The 22043-nt window shown below is 42.5% G+C and overlaps 1 protein-coding gene across 1 annotated transcript; it reads left to right on the forward strand.

Moving 5' to 3' along the window:
- The first annotated feature begins 367 nt into the window (after positions 1–367).
- col26a1 (collagen, type XXVI, alpha 1) lies at positions 368–18524 on the forward strand. Its single transcript, XM_079271220.1, has 14 exons — positions 368–676; positions 867–989; positions 1236–1339; positions 11293–11354; positions 11484–11610; positions 11823–11903; positions 12017–12145; positions 14086–14154; positions 14719–14771; positions 14855–14917; positions 15347–15382; positions 15448–15492; positions 15566–15650; positions 16236–18524. The coding sequence occupies exons 1-14, from the start codon at positions 501–503 to the stop codon at positions 16373–16375; spliced, it is 1293 nt and encodes a 430-aa protein (XP_079127346.1). The 5' UTR covers positions 368–500; the 3' UTR covers positions 16376–18524.
- Positions 18525–22043: the final 3519 nt, after the last annotated feature.

A 22043-nucleotide genomic window follows, 5' to 3' on the forward strand; every position in this document is an offset into this window, starting at 1 on the left:
CGTATATTGTTCATTCTGTCATCAGGACGTTAGGAGAATAGAGACAATAGACATGAGAGTCAGACACCACGACCCAGTTCAGTGAACGTGAGTTCACTTTTGGCCATCACAGTCATATCAAAAACTCAAGGGTGGTTTTCGGTCAGACAGATGCGTTTTTACGCACTCCGTCTCCAGCACTCACATTGCGCGCTTTTTACGCACTCTGGATATTTGACTGCTCAGTCCTCGTTACGATGCCAAACGTCAGAAAACCGCATTATTCTATAGTAAGAGTCTGGTGTCATTCATGTTGGGCTCTTAAGGGGGCCAGTTTGTTTCTCCTCGTGCAGACGAATTGACGGGCTCATTGATGGTTTCAGCGAGGTTTTCTTAGGCTTTCTTTCACCATTCCAACTCTGTAGATCTGTCAAAGAGGGATTTAGAACTTCAGGATTTACTTGAGAATCGTCGGTAGCCTATATCTGCGGATATCTCCGTCAGGAATAAGTCAAAAGGAGATGATGGCTTTATCGTTCCTCTCCGTGCTGTGCATGTGGATAAGTTTCGTCTGTCCTTCGCTGGGAACAGGGTTTGTTTATCACTTTCCAGGCATCACTCTGCAGCGACAGCGCATCAAATCGGAGCAGAGCGGCATCACTGGACCACCAGGTACCGGGTCCCGTACCCAACTCAGGTGAGCACATGTTCACACTACACATTTTGTAAAATACAACCCTGATTCTGTGTCTTTAGCAGAAACAAATTTGCTGCAGCTCTGTTAAATTGTCACATTTTGTTGACATGTCTTATTGGCATCGATTATGTTTGTTATTTATCTTATAGTTTTATTAATAAGTGTGAAATCGATTTTATTTGTATTGTAGGAACTGGTGTCAGTATACTGTTTCCAGAACAGTGTCCTGTCAGGTGCACAACGGGACAGAAACCTCCGTTCAGAGAGTGTTTCATGGCTGCCGGTGGCCCGGACCCTGCACCAAAGTCATCAGGTACCCTCAGAGTCCTCACACCTGCTCCTCTTCAGCCAAGTCCTCTTCTCCTGTCAGCTATTTCAGCTGTGCTGTGATGCTGTTACTGTTCTTGTCATGAATGTTGAAAGACCTTTTACAAAAGTAAAACCAGGAAAACAATCAGATCTTGATATTTGCTGGTTTGATCATGTCTGTGCATTTGTATGTGTGTGTTTCTGTAAGTTACTACAATAACTTACATAACTACCCTGTGCTGTTTTGCAGCTACAGGACCCTGATCAGGCCGTCCTTCAAGGTTGCCTACAAGCAAGTGACTGCACTGGAGTGGAGATGCTGCCCAGGGTTTGTGGGAGAAGAGTGTAGAGAAGGTGAGTGTCTAATCTGTGCCTTTTCTTTCCGTCTTCGCATGATGTAAGGGCGAATGTGGTCAGAGGCTAAGTCTCTCAAGGACTGAAATGAAAGCCCAATGTGTTTCGCCCAGACCCATCTGTCTTTTTAGATCTTTACCCACACCAAAGCCTTGTTCTATGTTTGGTGGTGTGTCGTCGGGTAGTTTAATAACGTGCCTCTGTGCAGCGGTGAGGCTTTTGATATGATTGTGAAGTTGTTTTGAATTAAGTTTGAAAGCCTGTTTTGGATTACTTTACTTGCACGGAGTGCAGTAAAGCAGCAGTTGAAAGGGGTCCTGTGCCCGGTGGTTTTATACCTTTTCTTTAGACGGCCGTGCAATTTGTGTCTGGAAGGAGATTAGAAAACACTGACTGTCTCATTCTGCATCTCTTCTTTCTTTGAACTTGTGCGTATGTACTCTCTGTTAACTGTAGACGGCACAGAGAGTTGTCTGTCTCTCTGAATGTCATCATGGCTATTATGTCAAAAGCTCAGAGGAACGTCCAGCAGAGCAGCTTGTAAAGTTGGAGGCATGCTCGGTCTCATGATGGCCAGCGCTGCTCCTGGATATACCGCAGACTCTCAGCCCAGTGAAGACCAACATTTTCACCAAGGGGCGAGACGCCACAGTCAGCCTGAAGAAACTGCATTGGCTTCGTTAGAGTTATTTAAAATGCTGAGGAGTTATTTTAACGGTTTTCTATTAAAATCACTCAGCAACTGTTCGATTTTCTGGGGTCCCAGGGCAATGCTCATTGAAAAACACTGGCCTGCTCTGTTCACATTTGTCCAAGATTAACAGTTACCTCAAGTTTTGCTTATTGGTCATAATTACCACACCTTGTTCCATTTTGCACAAATGGTTCGTTGTTGCTCTTGGAGGGCCAAGATTTACCACAAGTTCAGAATACACACGTTAATACTAATGGAATAAACACAGACAAAGCCTTTGGAGACCATTATTCCACACAAAGATAAACACAAACCTACATCCGCCGAGTCTGTACTGCCAGAGATTATGGTTCACTTGAGACCAAAGTGGTTGCAGGAGTGTGAAGAAGTAATCTGGCTGTTTATTTAACGTTGGCTGAAATGTACTTGCAAGTTCTAATGGCTACAGAGCAGGAGGAAAATTGCCTCCATATGGAGAAACGGAACAGAAGGCCACGTTCGACTCGACGAGGAGACCTGAAAGACGGAGGCTGATGTCACCGACAGTCTGCTTCACACTGAGGAGAGGAGGGCGAGCTGGCAGTGCGTCCGGGTTAGAGAAAGAGAGAACACTGAGGGGAGAAAGTTAGGACCTGTGCACGAGGAACAACAAGGTGTTAGAATTGGCAGTGCAGAAACAGCTGTGTAGCAAGAGAAGAGAAGAAGAAGAGAAGAGAAGAGTGAAATGTAATGTGGAGTGTTCCTGTTCCACAGGGCTCCAGCTGCTACAAGCTGCACAGACGGCAGCAAAGCAGAGTGCCGGTTCTGTGGGAAAGAGGCCCCACTGAGATTAATGAGCATGACACTCCTCCACGAGCTCTTCGTAACATACGTGACTGTGCAAGGATCAGACTACAGCTCCGAAAGAGAGACTGGTAGATCTCCTCATGTAGATGAACCTCTGCACAGCAAAAAAATTAATTATTGATGGCTATCAGGAATACCTTAGAAATAATGGTTGATAATACCACAGGAGAACATTTTAAAGTTATGCCCCATCTTATGACTTATAGGTCGGTCATTTTCGGTACATGTCACCCTCTTGGTTTTGATTTCTGGAGAGCTGTTACATGTTGAATACAGACATGTTGCTATTTGATTTCAACTGTCTTGTTTCAATTGCTTATTGGAGGGGAAGGGATGACATCGTGTTTTACAACTTTGAGGGAGCATAGAGACCTCACAGAAGTCCTGGGGAAGAATAAGTTCTATGGTAATAACTCCCCAAAAAAACAAAATTGGGCATTTTTTAAGTTTGTTTTTGGTCTGAAATTAAACAAACAAGATTTAACGTCTTGGTGGTCAGATTTTGTTACCTTTGGACAGAGCTAGGCTAGCGGTTTCCCCCTGTTTCCAGTCTTCATGCTAAGCTAAGCTACTCAGCTGTTGATTTACTGCCCAACCATAAGAGTGGTATCAATCTTCTCATCTAAACCTCTGCAAGAAAGTAAACACCAGTGATTCCCAAAATCTTGACCTTAATTATTTAATCATGGACAATAGTGCGTGTTGCATTCATCCCTGTGTCTTTATGTCACTTAGCCAACATTGTGTATGCAGCTCTGTGAAAACTGCTGCAGTGGAGGCTTTGAGCCAGCTGTTTTATCAGAGCGAGAGGAGACAGCCTCAACCAGTGAAGATGACATCACCTCTGGCTTTAGTTTGATGGGGTTCTGGCTCCACTTCAGAGGCCCCTGAGGCCCTCAGAGACGTAAAGACATGAACAGGGCTAGAGTCGAATTGAAGTCTGTGTAAGTTGAGGAGATGCTTGTTTCTCTCACCTGCACACACTCCTGTTGTTTTCATTTTCAAAACTCTGAGTCATTTTATGCCTCACTCTCATGGTTTATTCTTTTCTTAAGGCAAGGCAAGGCAAGGCAAGTTTATTTGTATAGCACATTTCAACAACAAGGTAATTCAACCATTCTTACCATTATTCCTTCTAAAAAACGTTCTTTGTTTTGACAAATATAAAGTACAAATCTGCACTGGTGTCAATGCACACATTATCACAGTTTGTTGGCTTTAGGATTCAAGTTTCTTGTCTCTTCCCTGAAAATAGCCCCAAATGGAGGCTTCACAGTTTTATCAATGTTAAGAGTTGAACCTATTATGCGATTAATCGATCAGTCGATCAACAGAAAAATGATTGGCGACTATTTCGACAGTCGGTTAATCATTGCTCTCCTCCATCCACTCAATTGTCAGAATGTTCTGCATTTATTTGTGTTATTGTGACACTAGGCTGAATATTTGACGAAAACAAGCAATTTAAATATGTTGTCTTGGGCTTTCGAAAATTGCTATGGACATCCGTCACTATTTCCTGAATTTATTTACACCCATTAACTGAGAAAATAATTATACCAATAACAATAAGCATGCAGCCCTTAAAATGTCTGACATTTAGCATTTACATATGCACAAATCTGATCTGGTTCATGAATCACTCAATCAAGATGAATGGCAAGTATTTTCACAGTTGCTTTTGGCCTTCACAAGTCCTCGTGTTTTGTCCATAGCCGAGCTGGTCGCAAAGCTTGAATTGTTGTGTGTTTGCGAATGGAAAGTGGGTGTTTTCTGAATACATTTCATCGACACCCTGACCCCTCGATATTCTTTACATTCAGGTTTGTGCTGACTGTGTACAGTGCATCTCAAGATTTACATTTTGCTTTCAGCAGAGTTGTGCTAACACATGACGGCATGGAACACATTTGGGAGAAATGTGTTCATAATTTCCCTGCTCTTGGCCCCTGCACCCCTCCTCCCTGCTCCATCACAGCAGCACCCCCAGCACCCATCTACACACATACGTTGAATTAACACTAGGGATTGTGGGTAACGTCTGTGTGTGAGGGAGCTTCTTCCAGCACCTCCCCCGATGAGAGCAGTGGCCTTTGATCGCATGCAAAAGCTCAGCAGAAGATGTTTAACAAAGTTGAATGCTGAGTGTGACAGCACAGGATTGTATTTAGGGACGTTAACAATGAATTTCTTTAAAGAAGTGAAAAGGTGCCTAAAAGCTAGGATGTCAACTGTGCTAATTTGTTAATGCTAAAGCTATGATGTTGCTCGAGTCACTGTTTCCCCTCTGCAGCGAAATGAGGAGGAAGTGTGTTGGAGGGATTATCTAGAACACAGCTATTTGAAACCTTTTAATTACTTCCATTTTTCCATTTTACCATCTGCTCTCATCCCCTTGGCTCGTTTACCCTTGTCTTGCCCTTGCTTTTTCTTGCCACTGCCGGGCTCTTTATCTTCTATAGTCCCTGCTGCTTTCCACTTTTCTAACTTCCTGTTTCCTTTAGATCTGCCGCTCTCCTCTCCTTGGAGTAAAGTGATAAAACAGAACCATATCCCACATGTGCTCCTCCAGACTGCAACCTTTGCAGAGTGAGGATATGACTGATGTCTCCGTTACATCCCTGGCTGTGCTCAGATAAAGGTCAAACTCTACCCTTTGACCTGTTGAGGGCTGTTGGATAGCTCAGCTGTTCCTGGTGCTGGTCTGATATGCCTGATGGATGACGCCCTGTTCACGCTCCTTCTGGAGTTTTTAATTTCTGTCATCGGCTTATCATTGGTTTTCCTGCCTCCATGTGTCCCTCTATCTTTCTGTCTGCAACTCCACACGTGTTAATGCAAAGTAAAGCAGGTAAAGTTCCTGAGTTCCTGAAAAAGGTTTCTGAGGTTAATCAAAGCCACATGTCCATGAAGGTTAATGTATTTATCAGTAGGTTTTTGCTGCCTGTAGTCAAGACAGGTCAGGAGCTCTGCCTCTTAATGTGTAAGGCTGTTTAGGTCTTATTTTTGCTAAAAAAATATATATATATTGTTTGTGGTGGCTTCTCTTATCACCACTTGTGCAAATATGTGCAAGAAAAAATACAAAGAACACGAGTCTACAGCCATGCTAACGGCACTGTAACATGCTCTTAATAATTATGTTAGTATGCATAATTATTCATCCTTACTAAACACAAAGTGAAACTGAGACTCAGTTTTTTTCATGTATTTGGTCATAAACCAAAATACAAGACAGATTTAGACCCGATGAGTGCATTGGAGGGAAAGTGTGCAATTTCATAGCAATCCATCCAATAGTTGTTGGGACCACGTGAAAAGTCAGGAGATCACCAAAGTCAGTGAGATTCAGCTTCTCTGGGGATCAAAAATGTTAAAACTAATTTAATGACAATCCATCCGGCAGTTAGTTTTACAAGGAGGAATGTGAGATGAAGTATGGCACCTCATTGTGGTTCTGAAGTCCATTATTTAGTCATTGACTGTATCTTGTTGTGCATGAAATAATGGCCCCATGCATCAAATTGAATGGGAATTTCCATTAATTGCCAAATATTTCTTACTTGCTGAATCCTTCAAAGCTTCAGTTTAAAGAAATGCTGTGCGGCCTGTCCGCTGGCATCATGGTGAAAAATGCTAAATGGTCCCACTGTGGACGAGACATATTGGTTTAAAAAAAGAAGAAGAAGAAAAAGCCAAGTTCACCGTCCTCCACCAGCCACCGCGGTCAAAGTGGGTGTGTGATTTAGTGAGTGAGAGAGTTTGTGACAGACGGAGTGTGTGTCTGTCTGTGCAAGTGTTTGTGTGTGTGTGTGTGTGTGTTCTGTGTCAGTTGTTCTCCATGCCAGCAATAACTGACCACTTGCTGGCTGGGGCCGACACACAACAGGCTCCTGGGTCAAAGCCAGTTCTTGGAGGCAGACTGTGGTCTACACACACACACACACACACACAGCTCACAGACTGGGCACACACTTGTCTGTGTATCTTGGGGACGTGACAGGAACTCTTAAGATGGTCCAGAAGATGTTTCAATACATCACCCTTCCGTCCTGCCCACGAATACAGACAGAGTGTTTAGTGGCAATGAAAAGGACTGTCCACAGCTGTGTGCGTCATGGCTTATTTTGTGGTTGTCTGTCTCTCTGTGTGTGTGTGTGTGTGTGTGTGTGTGTGTGTGTGTGTGTGTGTGTGTGTGTGTGTGTGTGTGTGTGTACAATAAACTGTGAGAAACTTAGAGTGATTTCTTTGATCAATATCCAGGTCTAATGTAGGAAATGTAGCTGTCTCAACAGACGATGCCCACAGTCTGAGCTACACTCTTGCCAAATGATCCAGTGCTGTCTTGTACTGTAGATCACACAATAAGGGAAGGGATGATTCACCAAACAAGTCAATGTTTTTGCAGTTTGCTGAGATGAAATATGCTATTTGTTTTGGTTTCTGCTGATGTTTGAATTAAGATATATCTTGCAAGAGATTCTAATCATATTTACACTCTCGTGCTTCGCCTGGAGGTCAGTCTCTTATTCGTCAGCGGCAGACTTAACAATTGAGCTTATCTCACAACGTCAGCTTTCCTTTTGTATCATATGGATGTCTAATACTTTTGCATGGTGTATTACCCAGAAATCAGATACTTTTGTGAAATGCATTCTATGCGATTTGGTGTCTGTCATTTTAATCATTTTCACGTGTCTTGTGATATTGCATTTGTTATGTTTTTCATGGGAATAAAAAAAAGAGTAAAATATTTTAATTGACATAATGTAAGTCTTGACATACTTTTCAGTGAATTTCCATTAGCATCAGATGTCGCATCTGTACAGTAACATTTTCAAACATACAAATCCTTCCTTCAAATCTCTTTGGAGCAGAAAAAGTTCCCAATTCTCTCTGTTTATTTGACTTCACTAAAGACAACACAATTCTGAATCTTTCCCATGAGCTGAGAGAAATCCAAGAAAAATAACACTGTCTTATGTTGCCATGGTGTAATCATGGACCCAAACAGACTCTATAGCTGCGGTACCGCTCTAAACATCAGCTCGAGCACAGCGGAAGTTTGGTTTTCTAACTATAATTAAATTCCAACTGCAAACACAGGAATCCTGCCTGCCACCTTGAAAAAAAACAAGAAAATAAGAAAACAGCGTTGTTTTGCTCTGGTTCACATTTCTGGTAGATTGACTCAGTTGTGGTGTTTTCTTGTGGCTTGTGTTTATGACATAATACCATATGGCTGGTTCTATTTCTGGCTCTTGTTGGACAACAGATGAGGTCTAAACAAGTTAGCTCATTAGCAGTGGACGTAGCGTAGCCCTACAGAGCAGAAAACCATCATGGACAAGGCAGCGTTGCTTATATTTGTTATCAATTGACCGTACAGCAAAGCAGACATGATTCATGATGCTCACATTTAAGATGCTAACTTGCTGATATTTAGGAGGTAGAGAGTCCTGACGTGAAATTTTGACCTGATGATAGACAAAAAGTTAAGGAATCGCCAAAGTCGGGAGAATTCATCCTCTGGGCACCATGAATATCTGCCCTAAATGTCATGACAATTACTTCAATGGTTGTCAAGGCTTTTAACTGAAAAACTAAAATGTCAACCACATAGTAGCGTGAAAGAAAAATGTAGGGGAGGACCAAAATCTTCATGATTCATCCTCTGGTAACGATGAATGTCTGTACAAAATCCATTGAATCGTTGTTGAGATATTTCAGCCTGAACCACAGTGGTGGATCTCACAGACTGACATTGGCATTCTCAGAGGATGTATATCTATTTTATGTCAGGTTGTAAAAACTAAATGTCATCACATCATAACAGAATAACTGTTGGAATGCATCACAGATTGATGCACTGTACATAAAGAGTGTCAGAGGGTGGAGACTTCCTCTGGGCTGATGATGAATAACTGTGGAGGAGATGAAGGCATATCAACTCATCAGTCCTCTCACAGTGTGGAGCCCACGATTGCCCACAATCTTGCCGTTGTGCTGTGCGCGGCTTTGATGTCCTTTTGTGTAGCCGCTGAAGAAACCTCAGTGCAGCCAGTCACGACAAACTCATGTCGGGTCATTTTGTACTCTGCGGTTGAACAGCTCTCGGTATTTGTGTTGATGAATCCTGAGGAATGTGTATGTGGGTCAAGCTGTTGATTGTTGTTTCCGTTTGTGGCTGCGCTCCAACAGCGAGATTCAAGATTTAGTTTGAAATGAGGCATTGAGAGAAACCACTCCCACGCAGACTGATACACCACCGGACTGGATGCACATGGTTGTAGACGCACACTGTTGGGAAAAATCTAAATGACGAATTAGTATGCATTTAATAATTAAAGAATGTGATAATACATTTAACAGAAGCTCATCTCCTCTGTAGTGTTTAAGGCCTGGGTCCTAGTGCGAACTTTCACTGATACTAGGTCTTCAGCAAATGTTGAATCTATTAAGAAGCAGTTGATTGCCGAAAGAACACTTCAGCTGTTTGTCCTGAATAAGAATGATAACAAACGTGTAGAAAGCGTCAATACTTACACAGGGCTGATTTGCGATCATGACTTACGAGAAAGTGACCTTTGTACTTGAACAAATAGTTAAAGTGTCCAGATACGTAGACGCCTGTGTGAAACGCGAAATGTGTGTGTGTTACCCTGTGCCAGCCCACTGCATGTTGTTTACTGAGTATAAATACCAGAGGCTCGGAGACAGGACTCGGTCTTGATGTACATTCTGTATGTGAATCAACCCTGTCTCCTTCTTTGCAAAGAATAAATGTCCAATGATGAATGATTTTTGACACTAGTCTCGAGTGAATTTTTCTAACACACACACACACACACACACACACACACACACACCCTGTCCTACTTCAGTGAAGCAGAAAACTCAGCTGCTGCCATTAGCACCCTGCGTGTCAGAGACTCTGATTTAGCTGTTTGGGTTATTTCTGTTGGAAGTTATTCATGAGCACCAGTTGTTCCTCGTTCTGGGTTTCCCTGCTATGACCACAATGTGGGTGGGTCCCGTCTGTGGGACTGACAGCTGACATTCCAGACTCCTTATGAGCCGTAGGCCAGAGGAAGGCTCACATTTAGACCAAATACTGGGTTTTTCTATAAAATGTCAGCAGAGAGAGAGGAATGTGTAGGTATCTGCGGTTTAGTGCTAGAATGGTATAATTTGACAGGAGTGTTCACAACAGACTAAAGATAACACAGAAAGTCACTGGCAAACAAGAATTTCAATCAGGCATAAAATATGTATATGCAAGAGCTGACACAAAAAAATGAATATAAGAAACCTGAAAATACGCAAAAAGGTGCTGACATGCTGTTAAAGTGTTAGAGGATACGTCTGGAGACAGAGAATCATTCCTTAAAGTCAACAAAGAGTTTCAGTTTATTTCAGCTCATTGTTTTGGTTGAACTACATTAGAATTTGGGAAGAAATGTCAAAAAATTTCAAATAATTTCAAAAAATACATGGCAGGTGAATAATGCTATTGCAGCATCCAATCCAATTGCAGCGGATGGTGCCCTTTAGGAGCCGCCATTGTTGAGAACGAACAGTCGCCTCTCTGTGTCGTGTCACACACACCTAAACCACGCCCGTAGAGCTGCCGGTAACTCCTCACAGGACGCTGAGTGATCTGAACCACTGTGGTTCAAACGCATTACTGATGTGATGTCTGATCTGGTGATGTCGTTAGAACCCAGCTGCTGTGCATGTTAATGCTTTTTACAGCCACTGCTACTGTTTTGGGTCACTCTCACCATTCTATTCAGTGTGGTTTTCTGCGAAAATATACCTGCTCAGCACCAAGCAGCGGACTGATACTGTTAGCGACTCACCAGATATTTCCTTCAGGAGCTAATAGACTAGAATCAGCCAAAAGAGAGGGAATGTTGGACTTCATCAGGTGGACAGAAACACGACTCCAAATGAATAATAATGAAGTCATTGATGTGTTTTTAACAACAGTGGATGTCTGTCTTTTGGTCTTTTTCTGGGACTTGTTGACGGTGAGAAAAATATAAAATTGTGTAATTGGCAGACGGACGGAAAACATGCTGAGTCAAGAGACAAGCAGGTGTGCACCAGGCTTGCGTATGACAGAGAGAATTTCACGTGAGGTCTGATAATATTTATTGTGTGAGTGAGTTATATGATTTGAGGAGGAATGCCGAATCAATTTCTACGTCTGGTTTGATGGTTCTTGTGTATCTTGGCTTGACCTGCTCAGTGTGAGATAGAGAGACACTCCTGATGGTGCCAGGATGAACACAAGAAACAGGGATGAAAGAGACACGGCAAGAAGGAAAGGAAGAGACAGATGCAGAAGAAGAAGAATCGTGTATGCCCAGGAACTGAACTCATCCTTGTCTGTCTTTCTTTCTTACAGAGTGTTTGAACTGTACCAGGTTCACTGACATGAACAGCAGAATAAATGCCATTGAATCAAAGGTAACAAGGATCACCACACGCCTGTCTTCATCCCATGAGTTATTTGAAGGGATTGTACACATGTGTACACAGATTACTTTGTACACACCAGAGTGCAGATGTATCTGAAATCTTCCGCTGTTGTTCCAGATCAAGCTGTTAGGAGACGGACGCTCATCCCTGCCAACAGCCAGCAGTTTACCAGAGGGCTCAACAGACAACGAGGTGGTCGCTCCCCAACCCACTCCTATTGGACCGCCATCATACCTGCTACCAGGTGACAACTCATCATGAAAAACAAGCTTTCCGAAAGATGTGCACAAAGCAAACCCGTTTCGTTGATATCTTAATGTCTGTATCTTAGCGTCTTTTATTAGACCTCTTTCAAACCCACACCTGGAGTTTGTTTTCATCAGTTGTGTTGCTTTCCTCTTGATGTTTTAAGTGAACATTTGACTCTGACTGTCTCTTGTTTTTTTGGTCCTCCAGGGCCCATCGGACCACCAGGGCTTCCAGGTTCTGCTGGACCTCCGGGTCCGGCTGGAAGAGCAGGCCTCCCTGGACCCACCGGTAAAATATCATCAGACCTTCTAGTCTGACCTGCTCATTTAAAGATGGTTTTAAAAAACAAACGTCTGTTTGACATGATTGATTGATTCATTGTGTTTTACCTTGGTGGTCAGGACCAAAGGGGGACAGAGGTCTAGCAGGAGTAATAGGATTCCCCGGCCCTCCTGGCCCACCAGGTGCTCCAGGGCCGAGCTCCTCTCCTGTACGAGAGCGCGGTGACGTGTTTCACGTGGACGATCAAGGTTAGCGGACTATTCTCCTTCACATTCACTCTTTTACAGTAACTTTGGGCTGAATTGTCCCAGATGGCCTGAAATAACAGCGTAATGGAAGTCGATCTTACACACATGGTTGAATTCTGACACAAAAACAATTGTAAAACCATTCAAGCGTTTGTCCGAGTCAATGCCAAAACCACAGGTCTGTTTTGATGACTCGTGTGCTTTCAAACAATCTCGTGCATGATGTTCATCCTGTTCTCTTTGCAATCATTGTGTCAGGCAGAGCACAAACCCAGGCCAGATGGGTTGCTATGTATGGAAATTGGTTTGAAAGGGGCACAGGTGGAAGCACAGAGCATATTGTAGCTTTTACCAAGTGTTTAAGTCAGCAATATGTGTCTTTAGCTTTCGGCATAATGGGGAGAGTATTGTTTCTTTGCAGCGAAGGGCTGGTTTAGATTTAGTTTAATAGTTTCCGTGTGTGTTGCTGCCTCTGAGCCACTGTTTATTGCAACCTCATTCAACACGATCACCAACAATGGAGCCAAATACTGAATGTGAGCTAAATCATTTGCACAAGATTAGCTCAGGTGTTTGTTTTTTTAAAGACAGAATTAATTGGAAAAATATATTTAGACATTTTTCATTCATGTTATCCACTTTAATACAGCGTCGCCTCTTCTGTCTACACCTCAAAAATACACATATAGAGAGCTAAACATGAAAATAATTAATTTCTCATTGTTTGAAACATTAACTTTTCATATCCTTTGAAATATGTCAGTGCAAATATTCCATCGCTCATGTTTAAAACCTAGGTTTCACCACAGGGAGGCAGCAGAAGTCCACGCTGTAATCATTACCTCATGGAGACTTCTGGCTCTGATTGGGCTTTTGGCTGCGTCTGCCTCTCTGAGCCCAGAACTGTGTCTGCGGGTCTGGAACTATGTCGATTTGGGTCTGTGGGGCCATGTAAACTGAGGGGGGCCAACTGGCTGTAAATCAGGCCTAATTTGTTAGCTGTCAGCACAACAGTCTGCGTTTGGGGGAAGAGGCCGCGGCCCAGAGCCAAAATCTGGGCTATAGCTATGAGCGAAGGAGGAGATAGTCTGCCACTCATGTGGAGTTTCTCGGGGAGGCAGCCAGGCTCGAGGAGACTGTAACATTAGAAAATTTGTTCCAGAGGGAAATCTGCTCCTTCTAGACCCTTTCTGTGGACTGTAGCCATAATGTAACAACGCTGTCTCAACACGGGGGAACACTGACTCGGAGCATATGTTGAAGTGGAGAGGAAGTGTGGTGCGGTATAAAACAAAATTTATACCTTACAAGCATACTTTGAAATAAACTACATGCTGAGAACAAGGCACAACTTCCACCTCCCAGATGATGTCCAAGTGTTTACTGCTCTTTGAGCTCGACCAGCTGTTACTGGATTTAATCCTACTGTTGACTGCTGATGAAACTCTGTAGTTTAACTGGTGGCCCTTGATGTCTGAAGGATCCCACCCTTGAGGTTCAGGCTGAGGCCTCAGCAGTATAAGTGCATGGATGGATGCAGCAAACAGCTGTTTGAAAGGAAAATTGGAAACAAAGATTTGATAGACATGAACAGCTTTGGCCGCCAGCAACAATGCAATCATGGAGATTTAGCCAATTTTGCCAACATCCTTTTGATAATTCAGTTGATTCCAGAATTACGGTTAATGGACATTAGTATATATATATATATATATATATATATATATATATATATATATATATATATATATATATATATATATATATATATATATATGACTATTCATTGTTAACATTAAATGATAAGTTGTAAATTACATTTTGACCCTGAATATACAGTGGTATTCATTTAATTTTTCTAATCTGTCGTTACAGTCTCTGTTGTCTTTTAAAGATTAAATTACATTTTTCATGTAAAGTTGTGTTGTTGTTTTCCCCAGAGGAGAATCTTCCTGCTCATCAGATCATCGTCGGGCCTCCTGGTCCAACTGGTCCCCTCGGCCCCTCAGGTATGAATATAAGCTGTTTCCTGTCATGATTTTGGACCTCTTGGACGGGTCCATCATTACAAATGTGACAAACTCAAACTCACAAAACTTTATTTTAAATCCCAGTCAAGATCCCCAAACTTGCAATATGTGAAGAAAATATGTCAAGCTAATTTACAGGACAATACACCAGAATAAACACAAGACACTTTGACACAATGACAATCATTTTCTGTTTGATATAAATGTGTTGCAACAAATAAGTAATTATTTGAATGGAATTCAATATGAGCCTTGTATTGATTCAATAAAACACTGGTACAAGCAGACACAAACTATATATGTGACTTTGTTGTGTGAAAACATTGTTAAAGCCTCTTAATTTAAAGATTTCAGTGAAACATTAAAAACACAGGCGTTCAATGTTTATTGAGTAAGACCTGAAAAATCTCTCTCACCAGCGTATAATTGAATTAAATTAAGCAGTGTTAAATTGACTGAGTTTAATTTTGACATTGCACAATAGTCAGAGCCAAACATTTGACATTCATCTCCCTCATTGTGATTTTGTGAATGACGCTGCAGGGCCTCCGGGACTGAGAGGACCTGCAGGATTACCAGGCCTGTCGGGACGAGATGTGAGTATCTGAATCTGTTGATCAATAAACAACATAAATGTATGACATCATTGATACACGCCCTTCTGTTTTATCGACATAAGGGCAAGGAGGGCCTCCAAGGCATACCTGGGGATACCGGGCCTACAGGAGATCCAGGAGAAAGGGTGAGGCTGCTTTGTTGTTAGAGTAGAAGGCTGGCTGAACATATTTTAGTCTGATGAACCATCAAAATAGTTTATGTTCTATGTTTTGTAAATGGTCTTAGCCGTAATGCAATCTCCAATACATTAAAGGTGAACAAGCCTTTCTTCAAAGACTCACTCCGAGCTGTGACTAATCCTCCTCTCTCGGTCTCTCTGTCTCGTCCAAGGCCAGGCCTCACTAATCAGGGCGGCCATGTCGGGTCCCCTCTTTTATCTGGCTCTCTCGTGGGCCTCTGTCTTTAAACTTGATCCCCTTCCTCTCCGAGCATGATTTCAGATTGGAGATCTGGTGAAGAGGTGGATTAGCACGGAGGGATATAGAATGCAAGCCGGTGAAATGTGTGAGCGAGCAGGAGTCCTAATCTCTTCTCTCTGTTCTCTCTCTACCAGGGCACTCCAGGTGTAGCAGGCGGACAGGGCCTATCTGTAAGTATAAGGTTGTTGCATCACACACACTTATACACACAGGTTAGTTAACTCTGTTTTCACAGGGAGCACCCGGGCCAAAAGGAGAGCCAGGACAAGGCTTGAATGAGGTAAGAGACATCATTATCTTTTCCCCCTGAGCTCACTTGAAACATTCTCCTAAACTACGGTGGTGTTATCCAGGGCGAGGCTGTGCAGCAGCTCAGGGAGGCCCTGAAGATCCTGGCCGAGAGGGTCCTCATCCTGGAGCACATGATTGGCGTTCATGGTGAGGAGAAAAACATAGATGGAGGAAAACGTTTTTCCAGGCCTCATCTTGGGGAAATATGCTCATTCGCTTCCTGGCAGAGAGGTAGATGAGAAGATTGATACCACTCTCAATTTAAGGGTTACAGCCAGCAGCTACAGCTAGCTTAGCTTAGCACAAAGAAGCAGCTAGCCTGACCTCTAAAGCTCACCAATTAAGATCTGATATATCTGTACAAAAAATCTGCCGTTTTTTTTGTGGGTCGTGTGCCGGACTATTTCTTGGCTCTGAGCAGTTGCCAGGCAACCGGGAGGTTACTGCTCCCCGCCAAAAAATGTTGACACACGAGCTATAACGTGTTAATCAGTGAGATTTAGAGTTGCTGGTAAAAGTATTTTGTTACTTTCGGACAGAGCCCGGCTAACTGTTTCCACTGATTTCCAGTTTGCTGTAGCTTCATATTTAACAAACAGTGGTTTTGGTCAACTCATCTAACTCTCCTGCAGAAAACAAATACAACATTTGACCAAAATGTCAGATTATTCCTATTTAAAGACGAATATTTTTGACCTTGTTATTTTACTTGTCTTTCATGTCTTTACACAGAGAACTCTGAGGGATCTGGATTCGGCAGCATTTCGGACCCCCTGTCTTTCTCTGCCACAAAGACCAAGCGACTTGAGCCTGTTCAAAACCCTCTTCAAGCTCCAGTACCGGGGTGGAGACTAAGGCGAACCCCCCTTTAAGGGTTTCGTCTAATTTTGTATTTATGTGTATAATTGTGACGGATGTGGCAAATTTTGATTGACTGAACAAACACCTTTTTGTTTATACCATGTTTCTCATATTATTCCAATTGTATTGCCTACTATTGTCTTTTAACAGCTGTATAAAACAAAGAGATGTTGAGCATTTTATCCACGTGAAAGGCTTTATTTGCCTTTTTTGACCCTGTTGCTGTATGCTCTTACTCTACATCACCTTATCAGCAGCCCTTGTACAATGTTGCACCATGAAATATAATCTCATAAAATGTTATGAGGGTTTTGGCATCTTTCATTCCTCAGATAACAGACTGCCCAGTAAACACATCAGTCTCCTTGGCTGATGTCGCAAATCTCCTCCAGCTGCAATGTGAGTTCCCAAGAGCTGGACCCAAAATATAGTATTTAGTGTCAAACACATTCTTCGATCGACTTCGGGGTTCATCTTGTGTTAGCCTGTCAACCATATTTCTTCCTTTCTCATCTTTCGGTCTCTCTCTGGTTGCTCCGCCTTGTTAAAGCATGAGGTAAGACATGACAGGCTGCCAAGAGTATCTGCTTAAAATAAAGTTAGGTGAAATAGCATCTGGAGAGCGCACATCTGGAAAGCAAGAGGAGGAGATGCTTAAGCAGTTGAGTTTTGGCCCGGAAACGGCAATCCCTGCTCGGCTCCAGTGCACCTTCGCGCGACCGGCTGATGGAGCACTAAACTGGATTACATTGACTTCTTCATAAACTGCCTCTGAGAATTGTCTCCAAGCTGATATGGTTATTGTACAATACGTCTCTGGACTCTAAAACTCTAATGGTTTTATGCTGTATGAAACTGGAGCCAGTTAGCAGGTTAGCACAAAGACTGGAAACAGCTAGCCTGGCTCTGACAACAAAATCAAACCACCACCTCTAAAGCTCACCAATGAAGATTTGATATGTCATTTGTTCAATCTGCATGAAATCAAAGCTGATGAACGACAATCTGCCAGACAACCGGGAGGGGAAACTGTCAATAAACTAGATGTAAAAATGGCGGCAAAGCCACCAACGTAAAAGTTACATCTGCAAAATCCAACATTAACACCAGTAAACCAATTCAGCTCATTTTAAGTTTATTAACTGTGTAAATAGTAACACAATGTAAGAAGCCATTTAAGGACAGCTATTTGTTGTGACTTTATGAGTGGTGGAAACCCTTTTGGAAATATGCGTCACTCCCAAGTCAGAACAATGGGACGATTTATTGTAACTTGAGAAAGAGCCAGGCTACAGAGGCTCACTGCATTCAGTTGAGAAAAAAGAAGCTTGCCCTGTTTTTTTTACTTCACAAGATCATTATCTCAGAATCATGGGAAAAGTTTTCATGGAAAACAATTCTGCTCTTTTTTTGTGAATTAAAGAGATATTTGAAAATCACTTGAGATCTTGATTTCATGGAAGCAAACATGTCCTGTCTGTTTAGTTGAATCCAGTTGTATCTTGGTTTGGATTTGAGATACTGGGAGATAGGCCTAATCGTGTCTTTCTTGAGTAATACATATATTTATATAAGATGATGCATCTTAAATGCATTCAGGCTGGCTCCGTAGGGACTCGAGAGACAATCAGGCAATTGTGCCTCAGTTGCCATCATGTTTAAACTAAACAGACAAGACATGTTTGCTTCCATGAAATCGAGCTCTCAAGTAAATGAGAGCTTCTCCTGGGATTTTGAGGTATCAAAATTCAGAGCAGAGTTTTTTTCTCCAATTAAAACCTTTCTCAGAAGTCTAAAATAATAATCCTGTTAATTCAGAAAACTCCCTCAGCGGGTTCCCCCTGTTTCCAGTCTGTGTGCTAAGTTAAACTAACCAGCTGCTACTTTTACCAAACAGACACGAGAGTGGTATTGATTCTCAATCCAAGCGAGAAAGCAAACCAATATGTCAAACCTTTCCCTTCACCATCAGTAGCAGAAAAGAGATGGATCCGTCTGTATCTGTTGTTTCCAAACCGACTATCACATGTTATAGAGTTTACCTTTTAAATACTGTTTTGTTGTGTCGTGTGCATGTTCCATTATCTTTTATACTAAACAATGTTCAAGTGTGCTTTGTTGTTTCATTTGCGAAACACCGTGCTCAGCAGATATTTATCTGTGTTCGTTATTGAAGTAAGATTAAAGTCACAACAACAAAGGGATTCATTTGGTAGCGTCACCTCCTTGCTGCACGTAATTAAGTTTACACTGTGCACCGCAGCCTCACAGCGTGGGGAGACTATTTACAGGCAGAGGCTTCGCTGCTGCTCCTCCTCCTCTTCCTCTTATTTTCATCCTTCTGGCTCTTCTCCTCCTTTCACTCCTGCTCTTTGTCCTCTCCGGGGTTGATAACACAACACAAAATTCTCGTCGCCAAGGTTGCCAGTGACATCCATAGGGAAGTTTGTAAACATCTGATTTACCTGCAAGCAGACAGGCAAAGGGTTTCTCGCACTTTTTCTTTCCCTTTTCTCTATCTTGTGGTGATGAGAGCTGTCAGGTTTGCAGAGAGAGGGATCACACATGCGATTACATCTACAGACAAATACAGAGCTGGCTTTTGCCATTTCAATTAGCTCATCAGAACAGGCAGAAAAGTGCGGTTATGTATCATTGTCATATATTCCACTCTGGCCTCTTTACGCACCCTTTCATCTGTGCTTTGCCTGCCTGTTTCTGTCTTTTCCTGATGTACCCCCCCCCCCTCCTCCTCCTCCTCCTCTGTCTCTCCCCTCTTGTTTTTCCTGTCTACTGAACAGAGACATGTTGATATGAGGCCCGCTTGCACGGCCACAAGGGAACAAGTCTCTGGTGCTTTTGATCAGCTGCAAGATCAGACATGTCCACGGCTCCCCCGCGTACACTCCAGTGACTGATCATGCAGTATAATGAGCAGGCACAGACGAACTAAAGATGCACACCCACACATGTTCTCTCTGCAGAACACATAAGCATGAGCACACACACACACACACACGCATACATACATACAAACACACACATGTGTTGGCTCTGCTCACAGTGGGGTGGCTTGTTTGCTGGACACAAGGGAGCGAGAGCGAGAGCGATGGTGTGTGATTTCCCCTTTCTTGCCCTCCTTTTTTTTTTGCCTTTGACAGTAAGATGGATGATTGCAATCACAGGAGCCATCAGTGAGACAGAGTGGAGGTCTATGGGGCAGTGAGACACAGCCATGGGAAACCAGCCGTCAGATTACTGCACCGCGCTGCCATGGGAACACTGCGCTGTTTATTTGTCTGGGGTTTTGTTGTTTCATATGCATTCACCCCCCCCCCCCCCTCCTCCTCCTCTCTGTGCGGGCCTGTTTGATGTACAGAGCCTGGAAGTTTCATTATAAAATATGTGTAGGGACAGAGAGGGAGATCGTTTACGTTTCACAACATAGTAAGCCTACTGTAAGTCAATATGTCTCTTCAAACCAGGATAAATGTGACAGATTTCATAGTGATTAGACTGGTCTCTTTGATCCCTGGAGAGAATGAGAGGCAGACTTTTCTTTCCCCAGTCAACGGATGTTTTTAAGAGAAACATCTGTTGCTGTATAAATGAGATTAGTGTGTCTCTCGCCAGGGGCCATGTAGGTTATGAATGGCACTGTTACTACAGAGGGGGTCTGTAAGAGAGCTGAGAAGGATCTTTGTAATAAGCGGTAGCTGGTAGTTAAAGGGTTTAAATCAAATTTAATTGCCTCAGATTCTGGGTATTCATCAGCGCTCACCTTCAACTTGTTCGACGGCTTCGCCACCGCCGGTACCTTTGAATCACTATCTCATATTGATACATCCAATATTTCACCTTGTTGCCAAGCAACAACTCACCTCATCCTCTGTAAACTTGTCAGCCCGTGACACGAGGTGATATTTCATCCTGCATGAGAGCAACAAGAGAAGAAGAATTACCGGTCCCATCTCTTTGACTTTGAATTAACTGTGATCTTTATTTCACTGACCAAGATACGCGTTATCTGCATCCTGGAACTTTGGTAGTGATTTACGTTTGTTGTAGGCCTACTGTGCATGAAGTAATTTATCTGATTGATAAAGTCCTGTGAGAGGCACCACAAGCCACAGAGCAGTTTCTGTGGTGTCTGTGCAGACTGTGGAGAGAATCACACACTCAATCCTCCCCCCAAGGACTCCTGTTGCTGAGGTCAAAGACCTTGAATGTGTTTCCTCGGGGTCAGCTCCAGACAAAAGACAGAAAAACGCAGGTAAAGCTGTGAGGAAAAACTGTACAGAGATGATGCACACCGACCGCACCGACTCAGTTTCACATGCCACTTTGTGTGTCATAACTGGCTTTTCTCTGTATTTTTTTGGTGAATGCTCAAATTGAATACAGAAAATGAAGACTATGCTGCACACACCAAGATTATAGTTTGCTGTTTTCATGTGTGAAATGTCTGTTTTTATTCACCAATTTCTTCAATCCAAGAAAAGTTTTTCCTTTGGGAGACAATAAAAGCAATGTTGAACTTTAAACTTGACTGAACCAAATGAATTTCACTTAAAACAATAACACACACCAAACTAAAAACTAATATTTCAACAGTAATTCAGGTTCCCCGTCAAAGCCAAGTTACAGTTGTAGTGTAGTATACAAGGAATAATATAGTAAAACCTACTAACATAATACAATTAATCTATTTCATTCACCTTCATGTAACTACATTTTCAGCACTGTGCATGAAAAATATAAACACAAAACTCATAATAGATAAAGAAGCAAATTGATAAAATTGCAAATATATAAATCGGATGATTGACTGCACGATATTTACTATCAATTGGTCTGTATAACTAACCAGAAATGTCATTAAAATGGCAAGCAATAGGTTGTAATAGCACGGCAATGAGTGCAGTAGTAGCTATCCGCCTCTTACTATCATGTGAATCTTCTTTGTGATCAGATGAGCTCTTAAGAAACAATAAGAGGAGTTCCCCTCCTTTATTTACGACTATAGGTCAACTGTCCAGACAATAGAGACTGTGCTGTATACGTGCTTCCCACAGCAGAAAGGTAATTTACTTAAAATGAGGACATGTCGAACAAGCTCCAGGTCATGTAGCGGATCTATATTTGAGAGTATAAAGAGTGATTTCACTCACAGTAACTCGATATGCTTATAACTCCCTCGTGTCCATGAATGAGATTATGACAGGGATGAGGGGTCTGGCTGTTCTGGCCGTCTGAAAGCATTATTGCTGATAGACGTCAGTGGTTTCAACAGCTGCTGAGGCATCAGCTCATTATGGGAAGCCACAGTATTCACTGCCCTTGTGCCTGCAGGAAATGTCTCATTTGACAGTGTAAAGTGTTAATCTGTGTCAGGGCACTAACTCAGAGGTGTAAATGTAGATGATCCACATCACAGCTTCTGATTCTTATCAAGTGACTCCTGAAGCGCACATGTGCTCCTCCTCTTCCCCTCGCAAGGGTTCTCTCCCCTATTGCTGTAGCCTATAGCTATGACAATATATAAGAGACAGCAAAAACATCCATAAAATGAGCATGGCAGTGTAAATAGCAACGTTTAATGAAACAGTAGAGGGTGTGGGCGTGTGTTAGTACAGCTGTCTTGCTCTCTAACAAGACATGCTAGAAGTATGAACAGCA

Source organism: Melanostigma gelatinosum (assembly GCF_949748355.1).
Source record: "Melanostigma gelatinosum genome assembly, chromosome: 7".
Classification (NCBI taxonomy): Eukaryota; Metazoa; Chordata; class Actinopteri; order Perciformes; family Zoarcidae; genus Melanostigma; species Melanostigma gelatinosum.

Coding starts and splice junctions, on each gene's coding strand:
- col26a1 (XM_079271220.1), top strand. CDS start 501: ATGATGGCTTTATCGTTCCTCTCCGTGCTGTGCATGTGGATAAGTTTC. Junction 990..1,235: donor CCCTGCACCAAAGTCATCAG/GTACCCTCAGAG, acceptor GCTGTTTTGCAG/CTACAGGACCCTGATCAGGC. Junction 14,918..15,346: donor CAGGAGATCCAGGAGAAAGG/GTGAGGCTGCTT, acceptor TCTCTCTACCAG/GGCACTCCAGGTGTAGCAGG.